This window comes from Ruditapes philippinarum, unplaced genomic scaffold (genome assembly GCF_026571515.1).
Source record: "Ruditapes philippinarum isolate M1 unplaced genomic scaffold, ASM2657151v2 ctg286_1_1_1_1, whole genome shotgun sequence".
NCBI classification, from domain to species: domain Eukaryota; kingdom Metazoa; phylum Mollusca; class Bivalvia; order Venerida; family Veneridae; genus Ruditapes; species Ruditapes philippinarum.
The window spans coordinates 92,437-109,539 of record NW_026854585.1 but is presented as its reverse complement, the minus strand read 5'-3'; the positions used below and the strand labels follow the sequence as shown (position 1 = coordinate 109,539).

Genomic DNA, 17,103 nt, shown 5'->3' with positions numbered 1-17,103 from the left:
AATACAATACAAACAACGTTGTAGGATAAAGGGCCATTAAAGGTTTATACCTGTACTTGGTCTACTTCAAACTAATATCTTGAATTGTACGCCCGTTAAATAACATTATCTTTTTTGGGTGGAGGGGGGTGGGGGGCAGATGTTGATGGGAAGAACCTAACTGCCTCACCATGGGCATCGTCCGTTACCGACGGTATATATTCCGTACATACAACATTATATAATGTAGTATGTACGGATTATATACCGTGGGTAGACGACGATGTAAGGGAAGGATTTTCAGATATGTATGGGCACACCTGTATAGAAACACCACCTTTCCACAAGCTAGCTGAATAGCTTCATCAGTTTTTACACACAGACATATCTCTTTTATTATAATAAGATGTTTTTGTCAGGATATTTAGTTCAAGTTACAAACTACCACGTACTTTCTAAATGGCGAACGCCGTATTTTTCCCCTGATCGAATTGAAGTTAATCCGTTTTTTTTCATCATAAAAAATAACGTGGGCGAAATAAAAGTCTGACATGATTTTCTTTATTGGTGCATGAAACAGTTGAAACTCTAGAAATAGTTTTACTAGCTAAGTTATAAAAGGACACACGCTGATATTTTACATATATTTCAATCGGTTGTCTTCGGGAAATAAAAAACGCCGCAGTGCTGCCTATCGTTCAAATTTTTAAATCACCTACAGTGTTTGGTATATAATTATGTATCCTTAAAAATAAAATCAACCACAAACGTTAATTAGTAGAAATATAAATTTTGTTAAATCAACTATATTGAAAACTTACGTCGTTCAGATTATACGTAACACCATAGAAAAGTATCAGACAAGAAAGTAGACATTGAAATGATCTGCACAATTGCCAAATTCGCCCCGAATCGACTCGCCCCAATATAGTGACGATTTTTCCCGTTTTAGTGACTATTCGCCGCACTTGATACTTCACATACCTTTTTATTTATTTTGTTTCACAGTTTGTATGTTAACGGTATACTTTGTATAATATCTTCGGATAGAGAACGTTTCAGTTTGTTTTGGGGATAAAATAAGAATTAAATACGAATTTCATTTGCATCAGTTTTTTTTATAAATTTCATTGCCAGTATTTCTATTTCTTAAATCTAAGTGTTATATTGTTATGATACTTATAATGATGGTTAATGATAATGATGACGATGACGACGACGACGACGACGATGATGATAATGATAATAGTTATAATAGTAATTCAACTTGGATCTACATGTACATACTGTTTATTATTTATTACTTATTTATATACGTACATTGGTAGTTAAGTATACTTATGAATAAAACGATGAAAGGGTTTTGAGAAAACTATGACAAATTTAATTTTAGGACCAACCATCCCACCACGCAAAGAACAAGCAACATTCACCACAGTCGAAGGACCACAAACAGAAAGAGATGAAGAAAGTCCGCCGTAAACTCCCACCAATCCCAGCGGAGGAGGAGCTAAATCAAACAGCTAAACCTAAGCAACGCCCAGTTCCTCCCAGAAAACCACCACCTCGAACTGACAATAGAGTATTCAAGAATAAGCCATCCGCGTCATCGACGAGTGATGATTCCTCGATGAATGAAGATGACAAAGAAGTAGCAAGTATTACAAGAAAGAAGCAAGTTAATAATCTAGATAAGCCCTCGATAGACAAGCGCAATGGAAATTATCTTAAAAACTCAAACGCACCAACTATTAGGAAACCCGAGGACTATGTAGAAATAAATATTCCACCGGATTTAGAAATGTTAACTATAAAGATAAAAGACGATAGTATTTCGGATACTTATCACAATGAAACTGATGCAATTATAGACTCTTTAATAAACATATACGGTGCGCCTATAACACAGGCAATGAAAGGTTTAAAAAGACGTTTACAAGACGAATTAAGAAGAGTTACTGAAGGTAGAAGGAGAAAAATAGATGAAATTGAAGAGTTACGTGTCCTGAAGTTTCAACTCGGAGAGTTACGAATCGGTGCGTCAAATAAATCGAATTCCGGAAGTAATGGTAAGAAAAGATCAACCACTAACTCAAGAACGTCGCCGCAAATGATAAACAGACGTGCGCGACACAAGAGACAGTCTTCTGATCCTATGGTAGCAAAGTTTTCTCCTATAAAAGAGGATAAAGACATCGAGTCCGAGATTCAAATTGTTCCGTTAGACGATACTAGGATTTGTCGGACCGCGGATGATAGTTCACAATCGGGAATTAGTGATACGGACAGTGCACGGTCTGAACCTATCATTGGTAATATAACTAATGGTAAGAAGGTTAAACCAACCGACTACGCCAAAATGTTTTATACACATCATGCTCAATCTTCAGAAACCTTGGATACATCAGCAAGGAAGGCAAAACAACCGTCACCTCAGTTAATATCTAGTCATTCCGACGGACACATACCCGTTGATACTGTCGAAGATGAAGAAACTCGACTGCGAGAAGAAAAACGTCGAGAGTTACAATTTGAAATTGAAAAACGACGGAAGCAATTAGCTGAAAGAGAAGCAAAGTTAAAAGAAGCTCGTTCTAGTATAGGTGCTACAAGTAAGCAACTAGCTCAAAGCTGTGACGAAATTTCATCACGTGTAAGCATTCCATCTTGTATTCATCCGCGGCCTATTCCTACTGGAATCATAAAACCAATAGACGACGAGGATGATAACATACAAACTAAAGCTAATTTCCAAAATCAAACAAGTTATAGCTCAACCGAGTATCTAGCTCATAAACAAGAGGAGATAATGCGACAAAGACTGGACGGTTTATCCTCATTTTCCTCCCCTTATCTTTATAGTGCTGAATTCGGTGAAAAGAGTGCTTTTGTTCCTCAACAAACCAGAAGCAATCTGGACTCCTATTCTTATTCTACGGGTAACGTGAATGTCAGTAGAGACTTCGGCATATGCAGTAGTGCTACGTTACCAAATATTCCAATTTCAAAAGCGGATTTAGAAAATAATAATCGGCCCGTGTCTGATACGGAGTCGAGCCCACCTCATATACCGACACCGGCTATGCCTTTACTGTCGGATGTTAAAGCTAGATCCAGAAAGATCATTCATGAAATTGGGACCGGGAGTAGACCTGTTTCTGCGGAGTTTAATTTGGGAGTAGAAGGTGTGTATGTTACTCCATTTTTAATCAAATTCTCTGTACCTTTATATATCTATTACAAATGTATATGGGAGTACTTTAAATCATTTATATATTAACACGTGATTAATATAAATACAATATCTCCTTAAAATGCTGCTTTATCAAAAATTAGTAAACTAAACTCATCATTTAAGCGATGTATTGATTCGGGTTTATTAATTGGAGTTTCATCTTGACTTTATTACCATATTTTCGTTTAATCTGACCTTCATCTTAATGTGGATCATATAGAAAATATTAATGCATTTAATTAAGTTTATTTTGCTTGGTAGGGTAACCGTTAAGTGTTGTGTTACAGGGCAACCAAGACACTATTTTCTCTAGTTAAAAACTAACACTGGCTAATTGTAACCAATATTCAAACCCCTTCCTTATTATTTACAGGGTTTAAAACTGCTTATTTACAGGGTTTGCATGTAATATGTCAAGTGTCATGTAATATCACATAGAGTTTTTCTTACTTCAAGTCTTTATTAATTCAACGTTTAAATTGGCGTTTTAGATTTTAACAATGCCTTTAGCCTATTCTGTTTGATTTACAGTGATTATTTATTAATTCATATGGATTTTAATGCCATTTGTTTACTTTATTCGATTTTAATTGTGGTTGTCCACAGACATATTCTCTTATAAGCAACCCATATATTTTAGATCATTTCTTTTATAAGCCATAACAGAAGCATTCAAGCATTTAAAACAAACGCACGAGCACAAACTATTTTATTGTTTAGAGCTCAGAAATCCATATATTTTTAAATTCTTTAGAAAATTAATGTCAATCATGTTTTCATTAAATGTGTAAATAATAGATTAAGTGCATGTTAGCTGTTATACAACTGATTTAAGTAACGCTGAACATGCAGTTATGTGTCGTTAGGGTAGCAAAATATCAACAAAGTAGTATTTTGACTTCCATACAAAATACTATTTCATATAATTATACCAATTTTCAACATAACCAAAGATGCAAAAGAAAGTTCATGTGTATATATATAGCAAATGAGTATGATTTTGAAAACTTTAACAAGATACCAAAAATAAACAGTTTTTCAGAAATAAAACATGATAGGATTTCTGAGACATTATGGGCCTTTAACACAAGTTAAGCTCTTTTGAAAACTAGACATGTGAATACGATATGTGTCTCTTGACCTTTATAGTTTTCAAATAGTTTTGACCGACAATTTACTTTAAGCATAGAAAGCATCTGTCATTTGAGTTATTTAAATATTGCTAGTTTAAAAAGCGAAGTTATTTTTAGTTTTCATCCTCCGGTAATTTCCTGTATTATTCCAGTAACTAAAAATGATTGAAATTAATTTGTAGTAAATATGTACGGAATCACAGAGGTGCCACTTGAGTGTTTCTTCATTACAGAATTAAAATAATAATAATAATAATAATAATAATAATAATAATAAAATAATAATGAAAGAGAAAATACGATGTTTGGCTTAAGTAAGGAAATTGTTTATACTGCTATGTAACGAAAATGATGAAAGTTTGATAACATGTTTGTGTACGGTGTAACATAGGAGTCAAAATTTGCGAAAATAGAAGTGACACCAAATTAGTAATGTAACATCTATGTTCTTATACCTACCTGTGGTTTGCTAGATCTAATGAACGGCATGTATCGTGTAGAAAGTGACAACAGTGTTGACGCAGACGAACCAATCATGAAACACCTGATGGAAGGGGGCGTGACCATTCTTAAGCAGCTTGAAAGAAAAAAACAGGTACAATATTATTTGAAAACCGGAAGTGACGTTTCAATTTAATGAATTCACGGTATTCACGATTTCAACTTCACAAATTCATGTTTACACGATTTCGACTTCACGATTTTACGATTTAAGATTAATGAAATCGTGATCAATATTTTCGTAAATTCACTGGTTGAGATCGTACATTTGTGATTGTAAATTTATGATGTTGTATTCGTGAAGCTGAAGTCGTAAACTAAAAGAATGAAGTTCATAACGTGCATTTGTGAAGTTGTACGTGTATTATTTATGAAGTTGTTTCGGTAATTCGTGAAGTTTGAGATCGTGAATTCATAGATTGAGTGCCAGTATTTGTAGTTGGGAATGCATGAAGTTTGAACTCTAATATTGTGAATTCATGTAGTTAAAATTGTGAATTCACATAGTTTAAACTTGGAATGAACGGCGTCATTATGTTGAAATTGAGATTTTATACAGTTAAAATTATGAATTCGCGAAGTTGAATCATAGAACTCCGTTGTATTATAAAGCATATTGAGTTTTATTTTCACTTTTTTACTTTATTGGCAATGATAAAAAATTTATACTATAACATGTATTTGAGTAAATAGATAAAAAATACGTACAGAAATATTTACTTCCAAGTGAAACCTTTTGTGAAAAAAAAGCAATACTTTTTCTTTCATTCAATTTTACTTCCTGTGTTTGTAGCCGCCCCCTTCGGCACCGAAGAAGTACGACAATTCCGTAAAAAGAATTCTTCTAACAACAGATCCGAAAGAGAAATACGGAAAAGGTGAGTCTTTGTCTTCAGACATTACATAGGGGGTTTATTTTGTTTTAAAAAGGACATTGATACCAATTCAACATAGATTGAGACAGTACTTCCTTTTTAAAGAACAATTATTTTACAAGGTGGCTGCTTGAAGGGTTTGTGGACTATTATCCTAATATTTCATTGCGTTTTTATTACACTGCTTACCAAACCTACTAGTATACTGTAAGGGAATTCGGTGAAATATATCTGGGGAGTGTTACAAAGGATTTTAATCTAAATGGTGTTTTTTTGTGTCAAGATTGTCTAGGAAGAAATGGGCAAAAGTGAACTAATTAATTGTAAACTTTTACAATTGGTTCAAAAACGCTAAGCTGGACAAAAATCCCTCTTAAATGAAAAAGGTCTGGAAATATGATATTTGATAGTGTTCTTGATTTTCTATAAATGCATGTTCTTAATCCCTTCTTGTTCTGAAATAGAAGACCTCCCTCTATATCTAAAAAAATAAATAAAAGAATAATAAGTAAATAAATGATACATATAATATATCGTATATAGTCCTAACTTTAAAACAAGGCAGTACACGAACCTATTGGCTGATTCTTGCATATGCATCTTTCTATTTAATTTATGATTTTACATACTATATTAATCTCCAATTTGAAAAAGTCAAAACGTTTAGTTCAGAAAAAAGGGTAATATTATTTATTTATTGACCCATTCCTGCTGAGTTTTTTTTAATGAATTTTCATTGATTTAAATATAGATTGGTTGATTCAACGTTTAAAAGAATTTGATATCCAAATTCAAAAATCTTAATTTTCAACAATTTAGAGCCTTGTCATACTGCACCAATACGTGCAGGCTGGCCTGGCTCCATACTGGTGGCAATGCTTATAACATTTGGTTCTAGCCGATTTAAGGTTCGAGTCTTTATATCATTTTTATTTCAGGTCGACCTGGGAATGGTGTCGGTATGAGAATTGTCGGGGGAAAAAACATTCCAGGTACTAGCTGTGTGGGAGCATTTGTAGCTACGATTTTCAAAGGAGGTGTCGCCGATCAGTTACATGGAGAGGTCAATGAAGGTAAAACTACCCTTGTATAATTAAATGTTATAGTTTCATTCAAAGAATAGGTTCTCCATGGTTCATTGTGTTCCTTTGTTTTTATATGAATTGTTTCTATATTTTTTTCTAAAATGTTTCTAGTTCTTCATGATGATGAGGTATCTTGACATACAAACTGGCAATCTGACTCGCTCAGTAGGAAAGTAAGAAATAATAAGAAAAATGTTTTTCTTTTGTTATCTGAATATTCTTTCTAATGGTTGAATTTTATTGCTAAGATTTAATTTGAAAGATGTTGCGCAAAATTTTAAAAAATTGTATGCTTGAAATAGGACAATAATGCTTTATTTATGAATTCGTGTCATCTAAATGATAACTACAACACGTTAGACCTCTTAGTTTTGTGCTAAAAATTTCTATATTTTGTAAGTCTTAACATTTAAATTATTCCTGGTTTTCTCCCTTTTCATTTATTAACATACCGAACATCTACATGTTTCTGCGTATACTTTAAGAATGAAACTTATTGTGCTTTTTTTTTAAAGCAACTTTAGTATACTATGCTCATCCTTTAGTAAAATATTTGAATCACAAAAATTTATTGAAATCTATGAAAACTCTGACTCACTATGTCTGATTTGAATAAAAGAATAAATGGAATATGCATGTGAACTGTGTTCCCTATTGCAGGTCAAGTAAAGTTGGTCTTTTCTTGCCAGTTTTGTTTTAAATGACACTATATTTTCATATTATGACCGCCTACAGTGTGTAGAATTTTAAACATAATATATCTACTTTGTGTGAAGTCAAACATGTTTATTTTATATTGGCAAAGTGATTGTGTTTTGCAATTTTTTTTCTTATATCAAATTTGAGTATATTTACTTTTAAAAATTAGGTTAATAGGTTTGAATGAAACATACTACAGTATGATTAGTTACTCTAGATAAAGTTGGCTGATTGACGTTTGGAAACGGACAGGTCCAAATTATGGAAGCCGGACACTAGCATAATTAATATAATTATATGCTCGTTATAAAAATAAATGTATTTTAAGATTAATTAAAAAAATAATATTGATCGAAAATAAAGTAAGTTTAGGGTTTGAAAGAAAAACTGACTTCAAAAAATAAATGACATATACTCGTACATGTATGGTGAAAATTTCTAAAGAAACAAAATCGATTAAAATTAAAAAAAAAAGAACGAAAAAACATTCTTTATCTTTTTTTGAATGTTTTTAATAGTTAATGCCAACCTACTTCTGCGCGCTGCAGATAATTATTAGATTTATTTTCGTCCCGTAAGATTATATTTGCATTAATAAAATATTAGGTCTGTGACTTTTTAAAGCATGTACCTGCGTCATTCCTTAATTTGCTAAAACTAGCTTTAGATAGAATATAAATGTGTGTACTTAATTCCATGTGCATTAGAGATCTTACTTTTAATGATAAAGAAGCACCGAGAGTTTACCAATATCTCCTTTTCTTTTAAAAAGCATCCATAAGTGAATGTTGAAAACAAAGATATAAGCAGACGAACTTTTTCTTTTCTAAAATAGGCTTATGTGTGGGAGAGCTGTCTATTTGAAACAGAAGCTATATGCCAGGATGGAATTATATTTTACTGTTGAAACATCATACTTTACCGTGTAATAATCATATATAATCGGCCCACACTGATACCTTTGAAATTTAGAACGCTTTAATATTGGGAAATGAAAGGCGGGCTAAGTAGGCGGGATAATGGCATGCTAACTAACCTTAATTTTGTTAAGAATATATTTACAGAAAAATTCATTTGAAATAATTACCTTCAAATGCAATTCATAAAAAAAACTTGTTTGTAATTTCATATATAACACGAACTTTAGTATATGTTTAAAATTTAGATATTGAATATCGTGAGCGTGTGAAATAATACTTCTTTGCTGTAAAAGTCCTTTCCTACTCAGATTTAATATTTGAGCCGCGTCACGACAAACGAACACAATGCGTTTGCGACCAGCATGGATCCAGACCAGCCTGCGCATCCGCGCAGTCTGATCAGGATCCATGCTGTTCGCTATCAGTTTCTCTACTTGTAATATAGTTGGTAAGCGCAGGCTGGTCTGGATCCATGCTTGTCGCAAACGCACTATGTTGGTTTTGTCGTGACACGGCTCATTTGTCATTAACACCTCGGCTGATTAGTATGATACAATAACTAATCGCACCGCACAAAATGGCAGAAAATAATTTGCATGGCCTACATATATATGAAATATGAATAGTTATTTTAAATACCTTTTCCTCTATATGTTTTTTATTGTTTTTTTTCTCCGGCTGATTTTGTTGACAAGCGGAAAAATAAATCGCAATAAATTCAGTTATGATTCTAGTAAATATATTTTTTATAGGTTTAGTTGGGTTACTTGTGCTGCCGAAATAAACCATATGATCTTGTTTTTGTCCTTTATCTAAAACTTAAATTAAGAAGACTGTAACGTTAGAGAAAGGTATCAATTTTAAATATCGGTTTAACGTATTTATTCGGCGAATACATAGAAAATAAAGAAGCGAGAGAACTGCGAGTCGAATAATCCGTTTCCAAGACAAAGCTTACGTCCCTTTCATTCCATATTATAGGAAGGTATTGTCCCAAAAGACTGGAAGCATGCAATAATTGCCCCAGTTTACAAAAAAGGCCCAAAATGCAAACCCAGCAATTATAGACCAATCTCCCTCACATGTATAGCGTCCAAATTGATGGAGCACATCTTAGTGTCCAATATTATGTCCTTTTATGATAAACACAACATCCTTAGCCCCTATCAACATGGCTTCAGGTCAAAACGGAGTTGTGAGTCACAGCTAGTTAAGCCTCGGTCTCACTTACTCCGGGCAGAGCCCAGGACCATCCCGGTAAGTTACCGGGATGATCCGGGACGCTCCGGGATGAAATTATTGTTGCGGTCACACTTACCCCGGCAGCACTACGGTACTAACCCTACTACGGTCCCTACTAACCACCCAGGATGCGCTCCGGATCATCCAGGCAGAGCCCAGGTGAAGCTACGGTTCATGCCGGTGCTTCCCCGGTCGTTCCCGGATGACGCCGGAAGAGCCCCGGTTGACCCAGGCAGAGCCCCGGTCGATCAAGGCAGAGCCCCGGCAGAGCCCAGGACGATCCAGGCAGAGCCCCGGTAGAACCCCGGTGGATTGAAAACGCCAGAAAATGATAACATTGATGCATATTATTATTTAATATAATATCTTTTGTTTCAGAATAGAAAAACATGATGATTTTCTGAAAAAATCTTATGCCATACTGGATAGAAGGGAAATACAATGCAAACAAGTGCAATCATCGCAAATTGTCGTTATTCTTTTGAAACTTTTTAATGATCCGGGCTTTGCCGGGGCTCTACCGGGATCAACCGTAGCTCTACCTTTATCCTCTAGGGCTCTGCCTGTAGTTACCGGGGATCTGCCGGCATATGCCGGGGCTCTACCGTAGCTCTACCGGCTATATCATACCCCGGATCATCCCCGGTTTGTGCCGGCAGAGCTACGGTGCTTTCCCGGTATAACCCCGGTCGTTCCTGTCAGAGCTAAGGATGAAGCCGGCAAAGCTTTACCTTCCCGGATCATCCCGAACCACCCCGGTGATATTAAATATTTTATTCCATCCGGGGTCGAATGCCGGATGTTCCTGGATCATCCAGGACGTTGCCGGCAGAGTTACGGATGTACCCCGGTTGTTCCCGGTCGTACCCCGGTCGTTCCCGGATCACCCCGGACGTCTACCGGGGCTCTGCCGGGATGTAAGTGAGACTGTAGCTTAAGCTTCTCCCAGGAAATTCATGACACTCTTGAAAGTGGCCAACAAACTGATGTCATAGTCATGGATTTCAGTAAGGCATTTGATAAGGTGGACCATCACAAACTTGTGAGTAAACTAGAAAGATTGGATATAAGCTATGAGGCCATTCCTTCCTTAAGTCACGCTCCCAGCAAGTCGTAGTTGAAGGTCAAAAATCAGGAATACTACCAGTCCTCTCAGGCGTTCCCCAAGGCTCGGTATTAGGTCCCTGCCTTTTCCTTTCTTACATAAATGACCTCACAGATAGTGTCAAAGGTAAGGTTAGACTCTTTGCAGATGATACTGTTGTCTACCTAACCATCAGATCTAAACAAGATGCCTAAACCCTCCAAGATGACCTTCATGCTTTAGAAACATGGGAAAAAGACTGGTCCGTGGAGTTCAACCCTGACAAATGTGAAGTTCTCAGGATAACAAGAAAAAGAAACCCTGTAATATGTCCTTATACCCGCCATAATATCCAACTAAACTCAACTCAAGAAGCGAAATACTTAGGAGTCACTATTAGTCAAGACCTTTCATGGACCAAACATATAAACAATATTACATCTAAAGCAAATAACTCCCGCAGATTTATTAGAAGAAATGTTAAAACCCCAAATAAAAAGATAAAGGAAACTGCATATAAGACCTATGTTAGACCTGAGGTTGAATATTGCTCCATAGTTTGGCATCCTTGGCAGAAATACTTAATTTATAAGATAGGGCAAGTACAAAGATCAGCTGCTAGATACATTTTTAATGATTATGACTATACAAGTAGTGTCTCAAAAATGATAAATGGTCTAAATTGGCAAACCCTTGAACAGCGTCGAAACATCAGTGCTGTAACCTACTTGTATAAAATCCAAGACAACATTGTTTTTGTTGACCACCAACACCTTACTCAAACAAGAAATCTGAACTACCTGATACCCTACTCAAGGACACAATATCATCAAAATTCTTTTTTTCCTAGGAGAATACGTCTTTGGAATAGCCTTCCTCTAACTTTTCAGTCTAGCCCCAGTTTAAACATCTTTACTGAGAGGCTTGACCCATTCTATAAATTCTAAATTGCACACTACGTCTTTTAAATTAATAGTCTTGTAGTACTTTTATTCTTTTATCTTTTTAATTTGCATATAAATAATTTCTTTTATTAACAGTTCCCTGACAACGCGCCTGCTAGTCATAATCAGAATTGATTGTTAAGCAGTATAATGTAGAGATGTTTTATTACCGTGGTCAATGAATTTAAATGTGTGGTTGCATGTCACACTTTGACCTGACAACATAGAGTGTATCATAATAATAATTGACCTCTGTGTTGAAACAATTATTCTTTAACGATTTAGGTGACCAGATCTTGGAATGGAACGGTATAGAGCTAACTGGAAGGTCGTACGAGGAAGTCCAACAAATTATCTCCCAGGCCCCAAATGGCGAAGTTGAATTGGTTATCAAACCGTATGTATCGTGAATTTCCACAGTTATTCTTTTATCTCACATTTACTCCGTTTGATTTATTTGATAGAGATGTCTTCCTTTGAAATCGGAACTATTTCCTATTAGGAGATTTATATACATGTATCAAAATAATACAAGAAACAACAATGAAGCAGCATAATATACTATAAAGTGACGCAAACATTTTGCGAAATCAACATTTCTGCCGTGGTTAAATTATCGTGATTTTTTATTTTCATTTCTGTTAAATAAAACTTAGCTACTAAGGGAAGATTGTGCCAAATAAGCGAACTTTAATCTGTCGCAAAACTGATTTCCTAGTAGAATGGTTAAACTCCTTGGGTTTGAAGTAGCATATATATGACATAGGACACTGTCGTCGTAAACACTAAAAAGGTCATAATTGTAATTTTGTGCCATGCCGAATATATAAATTTCACTCGCATTTTATCAATATAACCTTTCAAAGTATTTTCTAAGTAGTTCTATATGCCTATTATGATTTTTTGTCGGTAAATTCAATATTTGTATTTAAATAAATAACTGTTATATCTCTTGTACCTAAAACTGAATGCTTTACAGCTTCTACATAGAAGTCCGATAGCGTGCATCCTATTTGATATGAAGAGAAATTTTAATACATATCCATATATAATGCTGTGCAGATGTTGTACTCTATATACCATCATCTAAACTCCTTAATGTTTCATAAGACATATGAGCCGCGTCACGACAAAACCAACATAGTGGGTTTGCGACCAGCATGGATCCAGACCAGCCAGCGCATACGCGCAGTCTGATCAGGATCTATGCTGTTCGCTTATAAACTCTATTACAAGTGAAGAAACTAACAGCGAAATGCATGGATCCTGATCAGACTGTGCGGATGCGCAGGCTGGTCTGGATCCATGCTGGTCGCAAACCCATTATGTTGATTTTGTCGTGACTCGGCTCATATAAAAGACTATTTAATATAATTTTATTTTTAAACAACATGCCTAATATGACTTTTTATCGGAAGGGCAGAAATAGATATGTGATACCGTTAGTAACGCTTTTATATTTTAACATTTTAATGGTTTCAACGTGATAAACTGCGAAAAGCACACCACTTTTGAATCACAAAATTGTATATTCAAAAAACCTTTACATACAAATAGCACAGCACTTTTATAAACATAAAATCAAAATAACATTTTTATGAGGACGGTTTATATAGATAGAACTAAACCGTAAGTAACGTGTTATTATGTTTACAGTTCAATGATATCAAAGAAAGTGATGGGAGAAACCACTGCTCAAGCACCAAGCTGTCATTCCTCTTACGATAATCTTGAGAGTGATGAGGAGAGCGGTGAGTACAACTTCCGGCTTGAACCGGAAGTGGTTGGCCTTTGTCACATGTATAGATCCAGGCCAGCCTGCACTTACGGCGCAGTCTGACCAAAATCTATACTGTTAGCTGGCAATTTTAACATTTCCTTTTAATATCTCCAAAATTAGAAATTGAAACTTTAAAAGAAAAGAAAGTTGGACAAGCCCGTTTAAGAAATTCTGCAGGATAAGGATTAAAGACTCACAACGACACTTATTCAATCAGAAGATAGTTCGTGACTGATTTTATTAAGATGTACAACGTTCTCGTTCACACCATAAAGCCGTCAGAACGGAAACAATACCAAAACAATCATAAATTATCTAGAAAACACAATATCACACCGTACAATCAAATGGGCAGACAGCTGTTCCAGCGTCGACAGCTGTACCAGTATATACATGTCGGTGCGGGGAATGTAATTGACGTACGGTAAATATTCATCTATTTTTAACATATCCCAACTGTGTTCGAGTAAAACAATGTTATGGATTCATAGTCAACATCCAAAGGAGCATGCTTACAAATTTCTGGCCCTGTGCAAGCTTTACTTCACGTGAATTTTGACTGAAAATAACCACACTATCCGATGAGATGCGGTATTTTTAGTTTAAAGTAAAAAAAAAACTTATATTTTCTCATGAGAATAAATCCATTTTTCATACAATTCGTAAGCGTCAACATTTCGTCATTATATATTCCAAACCATACCTTCAAAAAAGCTTTTCTGTTAAAGGTATAAGGTATTTATGTTTGAGTGTCATCAAAATTTTAGTAACGTCATCAGCTGTTCGCCTCTTTTTAATGATAACATCGACAGCAATCAGTCGGCAACAATGAATAACGCTGAAAGCCGTTCAAAGAAACAATTTTCAGCGCTTTTGTGCTACAGTAACTAGGAAAGAGTAAAACTTTTTTGTTCATTTTAAATATTACTTTATTCATGATACTTTCTAATTATATTATTTTTATTATTACTTTCTATTATTTGTTGTATCTTAGCTGAGAGGCCTTTATCTCCATTTACCGCACTGTATTTCAATATAAAAAGGTAGCAAGATCTATTAATATGTTTCTGAAAAGTTAAATTCAAAGAAAGTAAAGGCAAATTTAACGCTTAATACGAATACTCTGTATGATAAATAAAGGCATCCATCAAGTGTTATTATAAGTAACGGCATATAGAAGACATGTCCCATGCAGTTAATGGATGTGTAACCCGAGATGTCTGCCATATAACATGATTTATTTAAAACATAAAAATTTAAATAATTTTTAAGAATGATTTTTATTTCTATTGCACTATACATTAAAACAGATTTTAAGGATCAAAAACAACATGTTTTTCCGTATTCAATATATGGATGGATTGATGGATGGATGGATATATTCAAGTTTGTAAGTATTCTCAGAAATTTTATATAAAGAATTTAGGGAGCTGTTAACCTAGAATGCATTTCAGAAAATTTCGTTTTAAGGAGCTCCAAAAATGAATAATATCAGAGCCTCTATAAAGGTTTATATCATTTAGGCTTCGTTTTATTTCATTTTATTTCTTACTTGATTTGACATTTTATATTTATCTTAGTCCCGGCCTCAACGCGAAAATTGTTTAATGTGCATTTCCGCTTTTCAAGGTATCTATAGACGGCACAAAATTATGTTCCTATGAATGTATAAAAGATTCCACGTATCAGATCTGTCCTAGTTTTTACCCGTTGACTTAATTAACATAAATTTTAAGTGTTTACAATATATCTCGAAATATCATTAAAAGGGAAAAACACTTTGACTTACCACAAACGTTAACGATACTTCTTTGCAAGGCGATCTGTTTTATACATTTATTGTTTATAAGTGTCTATGTGATTTTCCAAAAGTCTGTTTGTTTCTAATCGCACATGAAGGTAAAGTCATAGAATAAACATATAAACACACAACTTTCTGATTTGCATATCCCCCGCTTATACAAATCAAATAGCTGAATGATTTGATGTTCGTTCTCTTTTGTACCATAGTCTGAATATGTATATCCTATAAAATGTAACCCCTCTGCGAGAATGCAAACATGGCTCCGCATTATTTATCCATGCACTTTCATTTCTCGGGTTACACAGCCATTCACTGCATAGGACTTGTCCACTATATGCCTTTATTTATAATAACACTTGATGGATGCCTTCATTTACAAGACTGAATATTCGTATTAAGCGTTAAATTTGCCTTTGCCTTTTGAATTAAACATTTCATAAACCTAATGATCGGAAATTTTGCACATAAGTTATTAGTATAGATCTAAATCAAATGGAGAAATAATCTCAAAAAAATATTTGAAGTCCCGTCATGTCAAAAAACCTTAATGGAGTCCCTTTAATAGATCTTGCTACCTTTTTATATTGAAATACAGTAAATGGAGATAAAGGTCTCTCAGCTAAGATACAACAAATAATAAAAAGTAATAATAAAAATAATATAATTAGAAAGTATTATGATTAAAGTAATATTTTAAATGAACAAAAAAGTTTTACTCTTACCTTGTTACTGTAGCACAAAAGCGCTGAAAATTGTTTCTTCGAACGGCTTTCAGCGTTATTCATTGTTACCGATGGATTACTGTCGATGTTATCATTAAAAAGAGGCGAACAGCTGATGACGTTACTAAAATTTTGATGACACTCAAACTTAAATACCTTATAACTTTAACAGAAAAGCTTTTTTGAAGGTATGGTTTGGAATATTTAATGACGAAATGTTGACGCTTACGAATCGTATGAAAAAAGGATTTATTATCATGAGAAAATATAAGAATTTGTGACTTTAAACTCAAAATACCGCATCTCATCGGATAGTGTGGTTATTTTCAGTCAAAATTCACGTGAAGTAAAGCTTGCACAGGGCCAGAAATTTGTAAGCATGCTCCTTTGGATGTTGACTATGAATTAATAACATTGATTTACTCGAACACAGTTGGGATATGTTAAAAATATATGAATACTTACCGTACGTCAATTGCATTCCCCACGCCGACATGTATATACTGGTACAGCTGTCGACGCTGGAACAGCTGTCTGCCCATTTGATTGTACGGTGTGAATATTAAATCTCAGTTCTAACAAAACAAACGATTTTTAATAATTCTTAGATGATGTTACTTTCTAAATTTTAAACATTTGAAATTAATATGATCAGTATCAATTTACTATACCATTATAGTCAATGAAATATATCCATACATACGAGAGAGAGTCATCTTAGCAATTTGAATCAATACACGTTTACTTCTGCTAAACGTAATATATTATTAAACATATGCTATTCCAGAAACAATAATTAAATCTCGTTCTCCTGTCCAATGTCGCTGATGAGTAGTATATAAGTCTGTAAATCGTTAAAATTGTTTGCGTTCAAGGTTATGGACTAGTGCAAAAACTGGTAATAAATGATGTAATTCAAACAAGGGAGATAACAATTGTAAACACTACAAACATATACTATGACTATGCACGCGTGTAACGTTACAAAATACAATACGAAGGCCTTATACAGTGACATAGAAACATAACGTTTGAATTTTTAACGTTATTACTACAACATTTACACTTGGTGCATATGGATAAATGATACAAATTTAGAT

General features: G+C 34.3%; 1 protein-coding gene across 5 annotated transcripts in view; it reads left to right on the top strand.

Annotated features, from left to right (window-relative positions):
• The window catches only part of LOC132740518 (microtubule-associated protein futsch-like), a 148,104-nt gene that overhangs the window by 119,995 nt on the left and 11,006 nt on the right, over positions 1–17,103 (top strand). For 4 of the 5 annotated variants that reach the window (XM_060728440.1, XM_060728437.1, XM_060728436.1 and 1 more), the window contains 6 exons: positions 1,373–3,164; positions 4,821–4,942; positions 5,642–5,726; positions 6,662–6,796; positions 11,983–12,094; positions 13,354–13,448. In XM_060728440.1, coding sequence (XP_060584423.1) covers positions 1,373–3,164; positions 4,821–4,942; positions 5,642–5,726; positions 6,662–6,796; positions 11,983–12,094; positions 13,354–13,448 — 2,341 coding nt within the window. The remainder of the gene's footprint in view (positions 1–1,372; positions 3,165–4,820; positions 4,943–5,641; positions 5,727–6,661; positions 6,797–11,982; positions 12,095–13,353; positions 13,449–17,103) is intronic. The other variant, XM_060728439.1, reaches the window with a different exon arrangement.